Raw genomic sequence first — 19,986 nt, forward strand, 5'->3', positions numbered from 1 at the left:
GTACTCTTACATGTCAGTTTGCCTCCTACCAGGCTTAACAATTTATTAACAAATGCCAGAGTTGGATTTGTTAAGTGATCAAGTGCACTATAAAGTATATAATTAAAGTCTGAACTGATCAAGTAAATGCTAAATAAATAATTTCTGCAATTAATTAATGTTACCTATTTTCCTATGGTATTAAAAAGTTATGCACATATGCATATTCCTTCTGCCTATAACTTCATTGTGAAAGTTTCATTATAGTGGTAGAATTTATCACTAAGTGTAGTTTTAATAAGTTTGAGCTTTAATCATGATTTATTATAGGAGCAAAGTAGCCAGTGATGATAAAATAGATTATAATTGTCCTCTGTTGTGCAGATCAAAGTGGAACAGGTTGCCTTGGAGCTTCAACTGACTCCATTTACTGTATTATTGCGTTCAGTACTGGACCAGCTACAGGAAAAGGATTCTGCTCGTATATTTGCTCAACCAGTGAATCTTAAAGAGGTAAAATTAAACATTTCTAATATATCAAAAAAATCATTGATGCAGTAGAATGTAAGAGGCATAATATCTATTGTTTTGACTAAAAAAGTTTAATAAAATATAACTTAACTACATTAAATTTAGACAGAGAAAAGCTGAATTGCTTCAGTAGCTTCTTAAATTTTGAATGCATATAATATTAAAATCTGAGAGATTAATATTTTGAACACATAGTTCTGGATTATTTGACTTAAATGTCTTTAAAAATAATTTTATTGAAGTACAATAGTACTATCTAATACAAACCTAGAAAAATAAACAGAAAAAATAAAAGGTAAAGAAAAAAAATCATAAAAATTAAAAAAGAAAAAGTAAGAATATGGTAAAGAAAATATATATAAAGAGATTACTTCTCCCTTCATAGTATAAACAATTTAATATTACCTTCTTTTAAAATACAACAAATGATCTCTTCCATATCCCATCTCTTATCTACAACAAATTTATAAAATTTAGTCATCTCTCTCTTGATTTCAACAAATGTCCATTAAGGGTTACCACAAATAACTACATATTTATTTTGTACTTATTTACTTTATATTCATTCCATTTATTTCTAACAGTCTTGCTCTTAATCCCTTCAAATAATTATTTCTTTCCATTTTTTTTCTTTGTCCTTTCTCATATCATTCTACAAAGCGTCAACAAGCCTTTTTTTTTTTTTTTGTATTCTGGTATAGGAAAATTATCCCTTTTTATTATTAAAACAACAGTTCATTTCTTTTGTATATCCAGTATGACATATTTTTCCTTGTCATTCTTGTAAGTTGTCATTTTTGAATTCATTTTCAAATCAACCTTGGTTCTTTTTTGTAGTACTTTTAAATACAGTCTATATAGGCAGGCATTCTTAAAATGAAGTTCTGGGTCCATTGTTCAAAAATATCCTTCAGTTTGTTTTAAAATATTTTGCTTCATTTACTATTATAAGTCATGTTTGGGTGTTCTTCTTTAATTGTAATCTTTAGTTTCATCTACAGTCACACGACTTTAGGATTGACCTGCGATCAAGCACAAATGTGAGATGGTTGCCATTGAACATACAGGTGTTGCAATAGTTATAAGTGTGAAGGTTGATTATAAGTGCCTAGACCAGATTTTTTTCAGTATTGTGATTACTTTGAACAGTCACTAAACAGACATTGTAATCTGGGATTTTTAAATTCTTATTTAACACTTTTTTAAAGAATTCAAAACCATTTTTACATAGGAAAGATTCCTTCTAATTAAATCCAAAGTCTTATTTTGAATCCATATGGATTTTAATCCATTTGCAACTTTCCAACATCAAAGATTAACAGGTAGTCCTCATGACCAGCATTCAGATTTGAAGTTCCATCACTAAGCAATACAGCTGTTAAGAGAAGATGCCCAATTTTGCAACCTTTTTTTGCCATAATCCATAAGGGAATGATCACTGTTAAGCAAGCCGTATAATTGTTAAGTGAATCTGGCTTTCCCATTGATTTTGCTTATTGTATGCTTCTCCGGGAAGGTTGCAAATGGTGATCACATAAACCCTGGGATGCTGAAACCATACATGCTGGTTTCCAAGCAGTCACATTTTGACTACAGGGAAAGCTGCAACAGTCTAACTCAGTTTTTTTCAGTCCGTTACATCTTTGGACAGTCATTACACAAATGACCATAAATTGAGGATTACCTGTAATCAGCCTTTTGCTGCTTATTCCAGAAAAAAAAAAGTCCTTAAATTTTGAAACTTCTTTCACTAAGGATTAAAGGTAACTCAGTGTTATAAAATCCAAAAGCTTCTAATAGCTTAAAACTAGTTAACAAGCAGTTTCCAAAAATGATTTTAAAAAATATGGAAATCCAGTGTTCTTTTGAGGCACCAAACCAGGGTTTGAGCAAGATGATTATTGCTTCATCTTCCAGAGATCTAAACCCAGCAGAGACTGTTACCTTATTGTTTCCTTGTGAGGAACAACTGTTTCAAATACTTGTGAGTGATTTCAAGTCCTCCTTGTCTGCAGAGGAATTACAAAGAAGCAGTCTATTTTCTGAATCTTCATTCCACTATGATCATCTGCTTCGCTTCAAACCAAGTTGCTTTGTTCACCATTTCTTCCTTGGAAATCCAGTCTTAAATGTTAAAATTAATTTAATTAGGTTAAACTCATTTTGAAACCAAAAAAATTGATTTAAATATAGGATGCTTATAAGATGCAAGAGTCAAGTTCTAAATGTCAAAAAGTGTAAAATAAAATCAGACCATTTTGATTTTTCTTAATATTTTCTAATAATCCGTTGCAGCTTTTTAAAACAATATCTTGAATTTCAGTATATTATTCAAAGTGCATATAAAAGTGCAGAATATTCTATGCATAGAACTGGTGGTTTTGTGCAGCCTGTGTTCAGATTGAAATCAACATGTTGAGACATGGACAGTTGTCCAGAATGTGGACAGTAGGAAAAAGAGAAGGTCAGTGGAATGATGTAGCATTCAAAGTCTAAGGGAGGAAAAGGAAAGCATTGGGATGATTGTGGGAAAGGTGGGCTGATTACTTGGACATGAGCGTCACTAGGAGTGCTATTCAGATGGTAACACTCAACAAAAAGACGTAAAGAAAAGAAAGTAATGGGATTATTGAGGAGTGTTGCTGATCAGTTAAATATTCGCTCCTGGAATTTAGAAGACACAGAAGGAATGGCAACATGCAATTTAAGGTGGAGGAAAGAGTGGAATAAGACAGACATGCAATAAGTACAGAATGTATCAGCCTTGTTCTATTTATCCTGTAAGACCCCTCCAGATTTCTCTTGATAAAAACCAGCATGATTGACATCTTGCAAGGGTTTGGTTCATCTGGATTGAAACCACAACACCCCACTCTCCATCCCACCCCCGTTCTAAAATGGTGTAACTGAACTTCTGAGCTAATTGTGTTCAGTGCATGGAACAAAATACATGTTTTGGTTTCATGCATTCCCATAATTATCTATCCATACATCCTATCTACATGTCTTCCATTTAAAATCTGTATTTCAGGTTCCTGATTATTTGGATCACATCAAACATCCCATGGATTTTTCTACTATGAGAAAACAGTTAGATGGCCAAGGTTATAAAAATCTAGATGAGTTTGAAGAAGATTTCAACCTTATTATTGAGAACTGTATGAAGTACAATGCAAAAGATACAATATTCTACAGGGCTGCTGTGCGGTTAAGAGATCAAGGAGGTGTTGTTTTGAGACAAGCTAGAAGAGAGGCTGAAGCAATTGGATATAATAATGAAACTGGAATGCACTTACCTGAACGGCCTAAACTTGAATCTCCTCCACCTTTTACCTGGGAAGATGGTAAGGAGATAAATGTCAACTACTGCAGCAATACTTTCACATTTTTATATGAACAGACATTTTTGCGTGTTATTCTATGCAATAAATGAACACTTTTAGCCATGTTGTTCTACATTCTTAGAAAAGAATTGTACATAATTAACTGTACATAATGACAATCCTGTACCAGAAATTGTTTTAAAATTAGTTCTGCATTTAAAATTGAATGGTGATGTGGATGGATTGCTATTAATAAGAAAAAAGGAAAAGATGAGACACTATTTGAAATATATCTGTGTTATGTTTTGTTATGTGCTTTTGATTGCTTGGAAGAGACTGTTTCCTGAATGAAATGCTTTTTTTCTAATGCTTAAATATAACTTTTCTCTGTTTTCATAATTGTCTATATTTCTACCGTGACCCGTCAAAACCGCGGTCCACTAAAGCGCGCCCGATCAAAGCGCGTACATGACGTCATCAGCAGCGCGACAAATAAAATTAAAAATAAATTAAATTAAAATTAAATTAAAGCAAGCCGATTCACGTAAAGGTAAGGGTTAGGTTTAGGGTTAGGTTTGGGGGGGTTAGGTTTAGATTTACGCGTTAATTTTAAGTTTACCGCTCACAGCGTGCTGTTTTCGTCGCGCTGTGATGATGTCACGTACGCGCTTTCGTCGAGCGCGCTTTAGTCTACCGTGGTTTTGTGGTGGAACCATTTCTACTTCCCTTCCTATTGTTTCTTCCCAAATTGTCATCTTTATATTTATTTATTCACTGTTCTTTCTGTTGGAAGATAATGTCTCTATATATCCCAAGCTGGTTTGTATTTGTGAGAGAGAATGATTGGTGTAGGGAGGTGTGGATCTATTAATGTAGTAAATTAAGTATCTTACTTTACAGATATTTTTAATTAGTAGTTTTTAATTATATAATGTATTTATAGTGCTGTACTAGATTTTTTAACCTAAATTCACATGGCAGGGAAGGTGAGTTTTACAGAGGAATTTTGCTTTGCTATAAATTATTTCTTAAATTATTATTATTATATTAGTATTAAATTTATTCTTTCAGAAAATGTGGTTTGTTTACTAGGACTGCTACAGTGACAATTTATCAATTACTTTCCAATCATGTTTCAAGAAAGATCATTCTTTTGTTCAAGGTGCAACAGTCAAACCTTGGATCTTAGCTTTGTACTGTTTATACAATTAATATGAATTCCTACTTAAGTACAAGTGGAAAGCAAAAGCATAATGACAGCCCAATAATTCAGTTTAGTAGATCTGTAAAGAGGTATTGATTGCCTTATTCATCTTAATTTATTTACTGAGAAAGGACTGGTGGAATAATGTATGTTCTGCATCATTAAATAAGTGCCTCCCCAAGATGTTAATGTTTCATAATTTTAGGAATAAAGTTCAACTTAATTCAGGGCTATATTAGATATAAATGTCTCTTCCAGAAATTAATTGCATTTTCTTTTAATAGAACGGCTGGAGGCCTTTATTACTATAGAGCTTTGTACTATGAAAATAAAATAAAACAGGGGCTTTAATGAGGCTGCTTAGTATCTTGGTTGATTATGCATATAGCCGAGTTCTAACACCACATGACACATGTTGAAAACATTGAAGTAATACTTTGAGATACAAAAATAAACTGCATGAGTAATACAGAAATCATTTTGGCTGCTTAAAATTAAAAGCTGATTTGAACATTAACTTTAAGGCAGAGGTTAGATTTGGCCAGTTCTTACCTTGTAATGGAGTAAGTGACAACTATTTGTGCTGTGCTTCAGGAGTAAAAATCTATGTGCAATGTGATTTTTGTGTGTGAATTGAATTCATTAATACTTATTAAAAGTAGCATACTCCATATTGGATTGCTGCTGGAGGAATGAATTTTATAGCAATTTATCAAGTTTATTAAGTTAGTTGACTGCCGGGTGGATTTGATTTTAATCGGTGATTTAAATCACTGATAAAAAGGCATTGATTTAAATCAATGGTTCCCAACCTTTTTTTTGCCATGCCCCACCTAAGCATCTTTAAAATCCTGACACGCACACCCCCAGTGACATATAATTCTTACTTTACTCAACAAGTGAACTCTACTCACATGGAAGAAGCCTTGAAGGCCATTAACTTGGTTTAAACAAGGTTTAAATTGCCCCCATTAAAAATCAAGTTGTCCCCCTTTGGGGAGTGGGTCTCACATTGGGAACCACTGATTTAATTCAATATTTTTTAAAGAGCAACTGTCATCTCTGTCCCACAGCGGCTCCTCCTCTGACCCGCTGTTGACTCACCGACAGTCCCATTCCTTTTAATGGGATGGCTGGTGATGCGGCAGTGACACAACAAAGTGAGGGTTATGACGGGCAGCAGGTGAGTGGATGGCAGTTAATAGGCGCCACCATGATAGATCTGAAATGACAGGTACTCTTTAAATATAAGGACTTATTCTTGGTGGTAGTTAGAATCTTTAATATTATTATTTGCAAACAAAATGAAGGTTTCCTATTTAGCTTGCAGAGCTTGGATTCATTGAATGAGTTTATCAAAAATGTAAATATTGCAGAATATGCAGCCTCATGCTACATAACTAAGCTCCATTTTATACTGAATAAATTAAATTATTAATGTATCAAATAGAAAACTATCTAAGATAGATTTTTACTCCAAAAGCAATTTATTAAAACAAATTTGATTTTAAAAAAATCAGATTTAAATTATTTTTTTTTATTTTTTTTAAAAAATCACTTTTTATCTACCCTGGCTGATTGCCAGATGAGGTCATAGTTATTTATTTCGTAGCAGCATTATCTGTTCTTAAGGTGCCAAGAATTGAATTTGAAATATATGCTATCCAACTTTTTATGCCAGCAAAATCATTCCACACAGGCATAGGGAGATTTAATGTTTTAAAATAATAACTAGGATCGAACTTCAGGTCCTGTGTTAACATAGGATGCTGCTTTAGTGTTTGCAATATAAGTCAATTGAAATAGCAACCTAATAGTTTTTGTTTAATTGAGTATCACTGTGCAGCAGAGTCATACTGTTCCTCATACTATAGAAAAGTATTGTAAATGCCTGTGTTTTAATTCAGTGGATAGGTTACTGAATCCTGCCAACAGAGTGCACATGTCTTTGGAAGAGCAGCTGAAAGAATTGTTGGAAAAACTTGATCTTACTTGTGCAATGAAATCCAGTGGGTCTCGGAGCAAACGAGCAAAGCTTCTAAAAAAGGAAATTAACTTGATTCGCATCAAGATAAGTCAGCAACATCATCAGCCCCCTCAAATTGAATCAGGTATTGGAAGTTTTGAAGAAGAAAATGCAGTAGTGGAACACGAAAGTGAAGAAGAAGGTAAGAGACATCTTGATTTAAATCATAATAATACATTCAGAGGGACAAGGTTGGGGGATGGACAGAAGAGGTAATTTATTATTAGTTGTAAAGTTTTAGAAGTCCAAAACAGTTCTAAATAGGAGTATAAGGGGTATTTTTTGTTACTACATATAGCTTGAAATGATTTTTTTTCTATTTTTCCTTACCAGAATCAAACAGTATATTTAAGTGGTAAATTCTGAACCCATGGGAAGAAATATACTCCTTTCCCCCATATTCTTTTTAGGGGAGGGGGATGGATATTTTAGAAATACTTTAGTGGTCACTATTAATACCTAAATTTACTTTAATGCTGTAGCATAAATTTGTTGATGCATTTAATAAACTTGAAGAGCAACTCCATGCATTTTTATTCAAAATAAATATGTTCTCTTTTGTAGAGATTACTCTCAGGTAATACATGTAAGAGTGCAGTTTCCAAAATACTAGTTTTCTACAAGGGGAATTGTAAATATGTTCAGTACCAATTTTGTATTTAAGTACAATGACAATAAAGAGAAGACTGAAATCAAAATATTTAGCAATATCTTTCCATTTTATCTAAAAGGTAGGGCAATATTGTAATTAGAAACCCTAGATGTTATAGAAAGCAAAAGAAAGCGCATCCAAGATAGACCCACAATCACAATACTAAATATTTGGAAATCAAGTTGATTCCTAAGTAATTTACAATCTATAAGAGGTTGGTGGTGGTGTCATAGCCAGTTTAATGGGAGAGGTGAACAGGTTAAAAAAAAGTCCAAATTGTTGTTCTAAGTCATAAAGATAGAAGATATAATATTTTTTTCCAGAAGACCTTTCTATAATCTGATACTTTCCAGATTTAATAGTTGACAACAATTGACATTGTGAACATTCCAGTGTTTGCAAATTGTAATGCATGAAATAGGAAAGATATTCTATTTTTCCCAAATATGATCAAAAGGCACCAGAAATACAAAAGTTATAAAGACCCTTTAAGCACTGCCATAAACAAGCCTGCATCCTTTAGATATAATGTACACAGAATTATTGAATGCTATAGATCCGTGATGGTGAACCTATGGCACACGTGTCAGAAGTGGAACGCAGAGCCATTTCTCCTGGCATGCAGAGCTATCACCATTTGCTCTTCCGGGTTCAGGCACAGTAGCCAACTGGTCTTCACGCACATTGGTGTGCCAGAAAGCAGAAGTGGAGCCTCCCAGTGCACATGTGCACGCCAGGAAAATGATATTTTTGTTTCCAGGGTGCACATGCGCATCAGCCATTTGGTGGTCTGGTTCCTGGTGCACATGCACACACAAAACCCAGCAACAGGAAGAGCAATGGCCGCATATGCCAAAAGACACGAAGAGGGCTCCTGGCCATCACTTCTTAGCAGACTAGAGCTGTGGTCGGGGCTTCCCTCCTGCCCCCACCTGAGCGGGCTTCTTGCATGGCCCCAAACCTCCAGCCTGTGGCTCATCTGTGGCCCAAAGTCCCTGGCTGGCTTGAGTGCCCGAGAAAAGCAGCAGCAGCCACAAGGGGAAGGGCAGGGGTGGCCAGCCGCCCCCTGTAGCCACTACCACACTAGCCAAAAGTGGCACTGTGACAGCTGCCAGGGATGAGGGAGCGGCAGCAGCAAGCATGGGCAAGGGCTTCCCTCCCCACCCGAGTGGGCTACTTGCATGGCTCCAGCCCGCAGCACTGACGTGGATCCACGGTCTGGAGTGCCTGGCTAGTGGAGTACCCCAGAAGAACCGGCCAGTCCCTGCGCAGCCCCAGAAGAGTCGGCCGATCCCCGCGTAGCCCCAGAAGAGCAACAGCTGCAGCCACAGAGGCCTAGCCAATCAGCCACAGCCTCCATTTCCATAAGCAGGCTGTTCAGTCGCCCCCAGTGCAGTCCTGGACACAGCAAAGAGCCTCGGGAGAGTGGGGGAGGCTGTTTTTGCCCTCCCTAAGTTCTGGAGCCTGGGGAGGGCGAAAAACGGGTCTATTGTGGGCCAAAAGGGGGGGGTTGTGCACACATGCTCAGGTGTGCGTGCATGCACATGTGGGTCGTGCACATAGCATTATGGGTATGGTACGCCTGCGTATGACCCCCTTGCGCTCCCCCCGCTTTTGGCACGGGAGCCCAAAAAGGTTTGCCATCACTGCTATAGATTGTCTTATACCAAAATTTTGATACAATATAAATGGAGTAAAAAGAATGGTCTTAGAAAACATTACACTCAATGTGGGTTTTTTTTTGTTCTTTTAGTGTTCCATCAAATTTTCAGGATTTTTATTTAAAAATGGGGAGAAGGATTCAGATGTTAGATTTTTCCCCTTTGACTTTCATTTTTAATATTATAGTATGTGAAGTATAAACCATGGTTTTGAGTAAACATGCACAGATCAAATTGCATTCACTCACAATAAAAGATAAGTGGGTTTTTTTAAAAAAAAAAGCCATACGTATGTGGCTTTGTTTAGTTATTTCCAGGCTAAAGCTGCTGATAATATTCTACATAGCAATCATTATTAATAGTATAATAACCGAAGTTCACATAGCAGTAAAATGAATTACCATATGAATAAAACATTGACAAATTCTAATTCATTAGAAAAGACCAGTTTCTCCCTTTAGAAAAACTCTGATCACAAATTTCATAAAGCATGTTAATTAAATCTCAAAATTACTCTAATTATATTCAGACTTGAATGCTGTTATTTGAAAAGAAATAAGAATAAGAACAATAAAGTCCAAAAGATAAGCATAAAATAAGGTGGCTAAATAATTCAGTATGAAAATTATGGCTATTAAATTCAATTACATTACTTTGGTGGGATTCAGATGGCTATGCCTTTCTTATTCTGTCACTGAGATTACCATTACTAATATTTCTCTAAAAGTATGTATTCTGTAAAGGTGTATTGAATAGTAATGTCATTATCAGTCATGGCTGTACACTTAGTAAGCTATCAGCTGTCCTTGATCTTCTAGTGCCAATGTATTTCAAATTATTTAATTGGTAGGAATGTAAATATCCCCCTTTATAAAACATAAATTTTCAAAATAATCAAATTGATTATTTAAATGTGAAATAAAGTTTTATCGTGGAGGCTTTTTAAGCCTCTGCAAAATAAAATAAAAAGGTTAAGACACAAAAATGTCTGTGCTCTGAAATTATTTTCTCAGCCAAATTATCGTAGAGGTTAATATCTGAAGATGGGATTCAAATAAATTAATTAATAAAATTGTACAGTAATAAATTTGGTTAAAGTATTCAGTTTGTGTATGGCAGTTACCATGTGAAGACTAACTTTTGTAAGTTGTTATCTGGGGTTATTTGGTTTGTTTTCTATACAAAAAGCATCCACAGTAATATAGCCAGACTGAGATACTAATGGAAAAATTATAGAAATAACTACTTTGTTTATGCTTTTATCTAGTCGGTTTCATGCATGTAATACAGGTAGTCTAATTTAATATTCACTCCAAATTATAATGCACTGAATGAGGGGGATTTAAGATGAATCCTTGTAATTGTGGCCATTGCAGCATTCCTGCAATCACGTGGTTGCCATTTGTGATCTTCACTACGGTCTTCTAATAAGCAAAGTCAATAGGAACCTGGCAAATGGCAATCAGATGACTGTGGCACAACACAGTTGCATGGTATTCAACTAACAGTGGCAACTGGATTTAATGGAAACTCCTTTCAAGTGCTGATGTAATGTCACACCTTATGACGGTCTCCTAATGATGAAGTTTCCAGTCCCAGTTACATTGATAGCGAGGAATATCTGTATTTGGAAATTAAGTAAGAAAATTCTAAAAATTCTAAAATTCCTGCCACAAAACTTTTGAAAAGAATTTCTAAAATATCACTTAAATAAATAATTAGATAAATAGAAGATAAAAGGGGATTTGATAAGAATTAGTTCTCTGAAATACTTTAATGTATTCTGCCAAAGTATTTTAATTAAATTAAAATGAAAATTTGTCATATTTATAATATTGCTTTCTAAATACATTAATTTAATCCCTATTCTTTTACTTAAGAGCAGTTAAAAAAGGAAAATACATAAAATAAATATGAATATATATGTATGTATGTATGTATACATACATACATACACACACATACATACATACATATATATATGTATATTCATTCATTCATTCAGTGCATTTTATTGAAGTAGAAATAGTTTATAACAGCATAAGGCAAGAGAATATTATGATATAAATCTAATATTTAAACATTCAAATCGTTGATATGAAGTCCATAACACAAAGCATTCATAATATTGGTTCCAGTGAGAGTTTCTATTCCCAAATAATGACATTGAATATTAAAGCCAGTCTTTTTTACTTCTACATCATTCCCACATAAATTTAGTCATTAACTAGGACAGATAGTTTTTTTAAAGTTTACATACATGAGATGCTTTACTTTGTATCAAACAATATTTACTGCGGGCTACATATTTGATACTAAGTTTTATGTAGTAGCTCTTATAATTACCAGTTTTCAAAAAAACAACTTTATTAATTTTTTCAGGAGATAAATCTCCCCCTAAACTTGAACCATCAGATGCATTACCTCTTCCTTCAAACTCGGAGACTAATTCAGAGCCACCAACCCTCAAACCAGTAGAACTCAATCCCGAGCAGAATAAATTTTACAAAAGAGTAAAATTTGACAATGAATTGTGTAGTACTTCCATTCAGGAAGAAATAAACGGACACACTCCAGAACATGTACTTGACAGTAATCTCAGTGAGTCGACTGTTTCTGCTGTAGCTGAGTCATCAACTGATGTAAACAGACGTACATCAATTCTCTTCTGCAAATCGAAAAGTGTAAGCCCCCCAAAGTCTGCAAAGAACACTGAAACCCAGCCAACTTCTCCACAGCTAGGGACCAAAACCTTTTTGTCTGTAGTCCTTCCAAGGTTGGAGACACTACTGCAGCCCAGGAAAAGGTCAAGGAGTGCATGTGGAGATTCTGAGGTGGATGATGAGTCCCCTGTAAAGCGTCTGGATACAGGTAAACATTTGCTTTACTTACTTTTTCAATAACCTAGATAACTATTAAATATATTAATTCATTTATATTAAATTAACAAATACAGAATGTGATTTATTTGGTATATCTTTTATCAGATTAATTTTCTTTTATTAATGTGTATCTCTACTTTTTGGTACAGTACATTTTTGGTCTGCTCTTGAAATTGTGCTTTCTGACTTTTATATAGTTCCTTTTGTTTCTAATGAATAGAAATTACTTTGTTTAAAACTCAACTGCAAAATATATCCATGTCCATGTAACAATTTAATAATTATTTCTTTTTGTGGGGAGGGGGTTGAATTGTGTCATGGCATTTGAAAATGTATGTCTATTTATCTTACGTCTGTATATTTAGTTGTAAATATAGATAATGTACAAGTGCTTCTACAAGTGCTTCTACAAGTGCTTCTACTGGACTATTAAATAGACTTTGTATTTTCTGTATGTTTTATGCAGTGCTTCTAATGAAAGCTAAAAAATAGATGTCCTTGGTATTGATAACACTAATCTGAAATCTCTATAAGTGAGCGGGTAGCAGACATCTTTAATTACTACATTTAATTTAACATAGATAATTAATTAAACCTATACTTTCATAAGTCCTAATATGATAGAAATTCATGTATGACAAAGAATTTATGTCACATTAAAGTCAGAATGCTTGATTAGAAATATTGTGTATACAATGGAACATATGCTGTTTTCTAGATACTGTTATCTATAAATGTGCTGTCTGCAAATTTATTTGACTTTTTATTCCTGAAAACAAATGACTTATATCATAAAAATCAGTTATTTTAGTATTCAGAGTCTACCTATCAATACAAAATGAATGCAAGAATTCTGTGTTTTAATAAGTAGGATAAAATAATTGATTATTGTTTTATTTCTGTGTGTAAACATACATAACTTCTGTTTAGAAACTGAATTCTACCTTTGAATTTGGATCTGTGAATCAAAATAGTAATGACAGGCTGACTGTTCAACATCTATTGTTGCTTGTACACTGTTTTTATAGTGCATGTATTTTCAGGTTGAATATACTCTCTAAATCTTGAATAATTGTCTGAAAATGATCAATGTACACGCATGATAGCATTGTAATTATTTAAAATGAAAGGCTATATATTTTCAGAATTTATAAGAGAAATTTCATAACATAATTTAAGAGTCAGAATAAAATATAGCAAACTGAAACAGCATGTAACAGTACAAAAATAATGTCAATCAGAAAATATTAGTCAGTTTAAACCTAATTCACATAAAACCTCTTGAAATAAAAAGGGTTTCAGTTGCTCTAAAAAGTTAATAAAACAAGTAGAAGAGATTTTTTTTAAAAAAAGAGAACAATACCCAACAAATCTAAATGACTCTGGATTTATTTATTTTTTCAGATGTTAGAAACCATTCATAGAGTTCACTTAAATTATTTTACTGTCTTTCACAGAAGGCAAATAGAAAACAAAATATGTAAGATCTATTGTGGATTTATCATGTTGAATTGAATTCAAAATTGTAAAGGTAAATGATAAAAGTTTCTTAGAACTCCTGTTAAAATATTTCTACTCTAGGAATGAATCACTTTCTGCAGCTATGGGGAGAAAAGAGCAGGGTTTTTGCCACCTTGCTATATAATTGGATACATGATTATGCTACACAAAAGGCTTTATTTTTCATCTTTCATTCTGGGATTTTTGTTTTATTTTATTAATGTATTATACTTGTTAAAAGACTTACAATTGATGGTTATTGCCAGAAGTATTCCTGGGCTGTGTTATGACAGTTGGTGTTTGTCTGCAATTTGGGGGTCTGGCTATCCATGTATCGAATGTCTTGCAAGTGCTATAGAGGTGGGTTAAAAAATATGATAACTTAATGGCACATGAGCATTTTCTTGATATAATATAATATGATTTTGAAAAAGCTGCTCAGGTAAGCTTTTAAAATATTTGATCTTCTTACATATTGTTATAATTTTCACATTTCAGACAACTGCTTATTTACTGAGAGCATATGCACCAAAGACAAATTCCTTGTGTGTCCAATCCCACTTGGAAAAAAAAAAATTCTATTCTAGTCTCTTAAATTGCTTTACTATTTTAGAAAGGCAAAAAAATAATCACAACTTTCACTGCCTTCCTGAAAATACAAAAGCCGAATTGTACTTGCTGAACAATGCTTTTAAATTTGATGCTTCATACCTGCATGTATTGAACTATCAAAGAACCATTCTATTCTGTTTCTAAAAGTAACAGGCCACATACTTACTTCACAAGTAGGAGTGATGATCTTTCTCTGAAGTAACAGTGCTATGATGTATATTAAGTGAATTTTATTGCTTCTGTTATGATTTGAGTAACAATATTTTTAATCCATTTTTTCCTGCATTCTGTAGAATTCCTCAAGCATGATTAGAGCAGCATACTGGATTTAAACCAGTATATGTTGGATTGAATTATGCTTTGATTCCATTGAATCAATGATATTTAAGACTGAAATACAACTCTAAATAGACTATAATGTATTGTGTCTTTATGTAAGGATTTGGTTATTGGGAATGCATATTATAGTAAGCAACTTTGTTGTTTGATACTATGGTTTTGTGACAATTAGGACAAATGTTCCACTTAAGTGTAGAGAAAAAAAATATTATTTCTAACTGTTATATTATTATTGCTATAATTATTGCAATATTTGTGGGCATAATTTATATTTGAAGTATATACTTGTACTATATAGTTGGGAGTAAATGAAAGATAATTTTATTTTTCCTCAGAACTTCAGTTTTCTGATATATTTATAAAGTGCCTCCTAAAACGCTAATAAATCAGGTAGTCCTGGTTCACAGACCATTCATTCAATGCTCAAAAGGAACTTATGCCTGTTCTCCATGTCCTGTTCTCAAAAGTCGTTGCTGTTACAGCACACCCACCCACACCCATTCCATGATTGCAGTTCAGGCACTTTGGCCAGCACACATTTCATAACACCCATGCTATTACTAGAAAAGAAAAACCCAAAGCAGCTTTTCCCTGAGCTGGATAGTGCCAAAGTACCTTAAGGCTCTATTGGCTGTATTTGGCTGGGTTGCAAAACTGGGGTGGTGCACAAACAATTTTTCTTTTTTCTCAGTGCAAAGCCAGCTTCAGCCCTGCCCAGAAGCTCTTTACAAAGAAACACCCCTTTGCTCCACTCTGGCTCAGGGAGAGTCTGCTTTGTGGCTTTATTCCCCCTTCACAGTGCAAAGCCAGCCCCATAAGCCCAGGAGCATGGCATTTTGGTGCATGTGGGCTCAGGGAGGACCTGCTTTACTTTTCTTTTCTTTTCCCCCGGTGAAGCCGGCTCCATATGGCCCAACATCAGACTGGATATGTCTTTTCAACAGGATCAAGAAGACAGTGGCAAAAGTCAGCTGGGGTGGGGCGCAGGATGGCAAAGGACCAAAAAGGCATATAGGAGGAGAGATTGATGGGGTGAGTTGCAGATTCCCTGTGTTCACAAGTGCATCAGCAATTGAGATCTAAACAGTATGATCCGGATTCCTGTTTCCCCGAAAATAAGATCTCCCCAGGTAATAAGCCCAATCAGGCTTTTGAGCGCATGCGCTAAAATAAGCCCTTCCCCGAAAATATTGCAACACAGCAGCAGCCATGAGGTGACTACGCTCACTCACCACCTTCTGCACCTCAAAAATAATAAGACCTCCCCAAAAATAAGGCCAAGCACTTATTTGGGGGGGGGCAAAAGAAAATAAGACCTGTCTTATTTTTGGGGAAACACGGTAATCAAATGTATACAGTTGAGGGTTCAGGAGTACTTCAATATAAAGCACTAGCCTCTTTGATTGGATAAATACTGAAAGAGTGGTTCATGTTTTCTCTGTGGGGGTGTTCCCTATATATTTCTGGATAATGATGAAATACATTTACCTTCTTGACTTCCATTCTGCTTTGTTTTCAGGATCTTTGGAAACAGATTTGTGTTCAGTTTGCCTTTTTGTAAAATAAGTATTTCTTACTCAACACACTTTATGGCAGACATTTTAATAAACAATGCTTTCTAATAATGTAATCCTACAGCTAACAAACTAACTCTCTAAAGCAATGTGTACAGTTGTGGCTAACATTTTATTGCAATGTTTTGTTCAACATTTTGAAAAGGAAAGAGTTATTTTGTACAACACATGTATAGAAAACCAATACTTTTAAACAACAACAAAATATTCTTATGTCTTTGAAGTTACATAAGCTCACAAAACAAACAGGGAATATAAAGCATATGAAAGGCAGTCTTGCAGAGCACATTGATATAAGCAAATCCCTCTCCTTGAAGTGTTAAAATGATAATGTCCCCCAAAGGATTTTTTTTCCCTTCCTTTCAGGTCTTTCCCTGCTTGCCTCCATGTGTGTGTGCATGCGCAGAGGCTTTGCTAATGGGTGCTGCTAATGTGTTTTCTATGAATGTAACTATTGGCACCTTTCCTGGTGCTTGAAGGATAGTTTCACTTTCCCATTCTTGCATAGATAAATTAGCTCAACTAGTTTAGTAAACTGAATACATTTTTAAAAAAATACAGGAAGACCCCTTAATTAAAGTGACCCCATAATTGTTAAGTGGTATGTAGAAATGAATAAAGGTTAAGTCCAGGGCTTATGATCTGCATTCCAGTAAAAGGATTTCAAGGTTAATACCCATCTCATATAAAGAAAATAAATTTAGTATAACTACTCTCATTTTTTTTAATCAAACAAAACTGTTAAATAAATAGTTATGTTGGGTAATAGCAGTGATTCCTGCTGTCTTGGGGGAAAAAAAGAAAAGAATATGATAAGGATATCTCTGCATTTCCAACATCTTTGTGTTCCGATTGTCAGAACTCATGATTACTAAACATAGCAAATGATGTGCCTAATACAGAAAATGTCATCTTTCTTTTGTAAAAACTATATACAAATAATGAGGGCATCTTCTCTTTGAACAATTGACAATATCAGGCCATAGTATTTTTTTAAAAAAATCTGCCTGAAATCATGCATTATCAAAGTATATTCCTATATATTTAAACTGCTTTATAGATTCAATTTCTTAGAGGTTTATAGGTTCAATTTTTTATCTAGTATTAAACTGCCTCACAGGTTCAACTTCTTATCTATTTACATTCTTAGGAAGTTCTTTATCAACATTCATTCTATGGTTTATCTGCTTTCTTTGATATATATACTTATACTATATAAGTTTTAAATAGAAATTTACAGGTAAATTAAGTAATTTTAGCTAAATTCAAGACAAATGTGTTTTCCTATATTTATGCTGAATGAATTAGTAGCTTCTAGTAATCTTAAATATGTTACCATACACCATATATGCTCAGGGTAGTGTCTTAGGTTTTCATTACTAACATTTTTTTCTCTACTATTGTGGCATAAGGCAAATTACTAATATTGACTATTAAATATAAAAATAAGTTCACAAGTATCATTTGCATTTTGTTTTTGAAAAAGAAATCTGCCCTCCTCCAAAATCAGCCCATGATTTTTTATTAAAATACTTTTAACATTTTCTCCTGATGCCAATTTCAATAATGAGCAGCAGATTCAAAAAAGACTGTTTCAGTCTGTTGTATCTGTTTTTACTATTTTTGCATTATTTTAATAGCTTTATCATTTAACCACAGACCTCTTCTCTGTAGATAGGTTAAACATATAATAAAGAACTATTAAAATACATGGATAATTTGCATAGTTTTTGCTAATCTTGCTCTGAAAACTGCTGGGAGGAGGGCTTATTTATATCAAGCTCTTTTCCTTTCAGTGAGACTAAATGGCTTTTTCACTGTCTTCCAGGTTCTCATATTAACTAATATGCTGACTATTTATCTATTTGGATCCTAATTATTTTCTATTATCCTGAACACGGAATGGAATTCAATGTAATGATCATTTTGGAACGCAGAAAGACAATTACATTTCAAGTAATTATTTTGGATCATGTTGGAGACATCAGCCACATCTTTATAACAAAATCAGTATCTTGAACACTGTTGGAGGAATTCTTTGATATATATGAACCTATGCTCTTCATTCAGTATATTTTCCCATCTCTGTAAGTTATAAAATTGTATGTTGCAATCTATGTGACATAAATTGGCTGTAGGTTTACCAATCCCCAGAATCCTTATCTTAGATATTTTACTTGTGGGTTGATTGGTTAAGAATGTTCCTTTCCATTATCATTCCTCTGCAAACTAATTCAATCTTCCATCAGCCCAGGTTTAGACTTCACCAATAATGTAACAATTTTCCACTTTATTTGTTGCATAAGGTATGAATATCCACACAGCATGTAATAAAGACACTAATAGTTTGGGTTTTTTAAGGAAATAGAGCATGGTTTTATGCATACACGTTTTTACATAAACTTAAATTGTTGAAACTACTCACGTTTTATAATTTAGCTAACGTCTACATAAACTAACCTAATCCTGTGTGCTTCAGTTCCCCATAAAACAAGTAAAGTAGCTTTGTGCTATTTAAAGTAGATGGGCATTTTTTTTTCTAAATTCAGTATCTTATATTGGACTTTACAAATGTTAATAATTTTACCTTTATGTTTTCTATATTATTTATGCTTGCTTGTGTGGCTGTGCTTGCATTTTTTTAAAAATTTATTTTGCTTTTTTCATTTGTTTCAAGAGAGGGATCAGTAGAGAACATTACTCTGGTAATCACAAGTTGATTTAGTTATATACATTTCAAAAGGCTTTTAGCATTGTTAAAACCTTTTTCATTGTATTCTCATCTTCAATACAATTCAGTTAAGTTCGTGATAACACACTCAAGTAAAAAAAAGGATTTCATTTCGTGTGTATTTGTGTGTGTGTGTGTGTGTGTGTGTGTTGAATGACAATAAAACAATAATTTGTTAAATGCAATTATGCTATGATAAGAAAAATATCTATAATTGCAGCTACAATTACTTATTTCAACCTCCGGATTTCAAATGCACATGCATACATTATCCCTTAGATTTTATATGCCTGAATGCTACTATAGTTACTATGTGGAACAGTATAATATAAAAATAAATCTTTAATTAGCTTCCTGTGGCATGATATTACATGGTAGAAACCTTATTCTTTAGAAGGAAAGTAGACTTTATGGGTGTTTTTTAATAGTGAATAATAATAATCTCAATTAAATGTCATAGTCTATTTTTTTCTTAAAATCAAATTAACAGCTGATTTTGCTGTCACAAATGTTGTTTTATCTAGCTATACCAAAGAATGAAGTATTTTCATATATATATACATACCAACACATGCATACATATATGCAAAAACCATCAGGAGTTAAATAAGCTCTTGAATCAAAGTCCTATGGATTGGTTTTAGGTAGATGGGACAGAACATCTGATAGGCAGAAGTTGAATTTAGATGTGTAAGTTCATCAGTTTCCTGGTGGGCAGTCCTTGAAATTTTTCAAAATTGTTTGAAATGTCAGTAGTATACACTTCATAGATTATTTTCCCTCTTCATTTTTTAAGTCAATTTCTTAAATAGTCTGTCAGCAAATCCCAAATATGAATGGAACTATAGATAGACTATATTTGTTCCCAGCAATTGGTATGTTATATTTTGCATTTATTTTGAAACTCCGCAGTTATATAAAATAATACGTATTGTAGACTATACCATATAGACATGGGGAATAGAATATTTA

At 33.6% G+C, this 19,986-nt stretch overlaps 1 protein-coding gene across 6 annotated transcripts in view; it reads left to right on the plus strand.

Annotated features, from left to right (window-relative positions):
- BRD1 (bromodomain containing 1) overlaps positions 1-19,986 on the plus strand; it is a 44,779-nt gene that overhangs the window by 15,982 nt on the left and 8,811 nt on the right. For 2 of the 6 annotated variants that reach the window (XM_032220755.1, XM_032220760.1), the window contains 4 exons: positions 364-492; positions 3,542-3,854; positions 6,945-7,205; positions 11,759-12,247. In XM_032220755.1, coding sequence (XP_032076646.1) covers positions 364-492; positions 3,542-3,854; positions 6,945-7,205; positions 11,759-12,247 — 1,192 coding nt within the window. Of the gene's footprint in view, positions 1-363; positions 493-3,541; positions 3,855-6,944; positions 7,206-11,758; positions 12,248-15,653; positions 15,884-18,111; positions 18,333-19,986 lie in introns of those variants that run through there. The other 4 variants (XM_032220758.1, XM_032220759.1, XM_032220757.1 and 1 more) reach the window with 4 other exon arrangements.

Source organism: Thamnophis elegans, chromosome 7 (genome assembly GCF_009769535.1).
Source record: "Thamnophis elegans isolate rThaEle1 chromosome 7, rThaEle1.pri, whole genome shotgun sequence".
Lineage (NCBI taxonomy): Eukaryota > Metazoa > Chordata > Lepidosauria > Squamata > Colubridae > Thamnophis > Thamnophis elegans.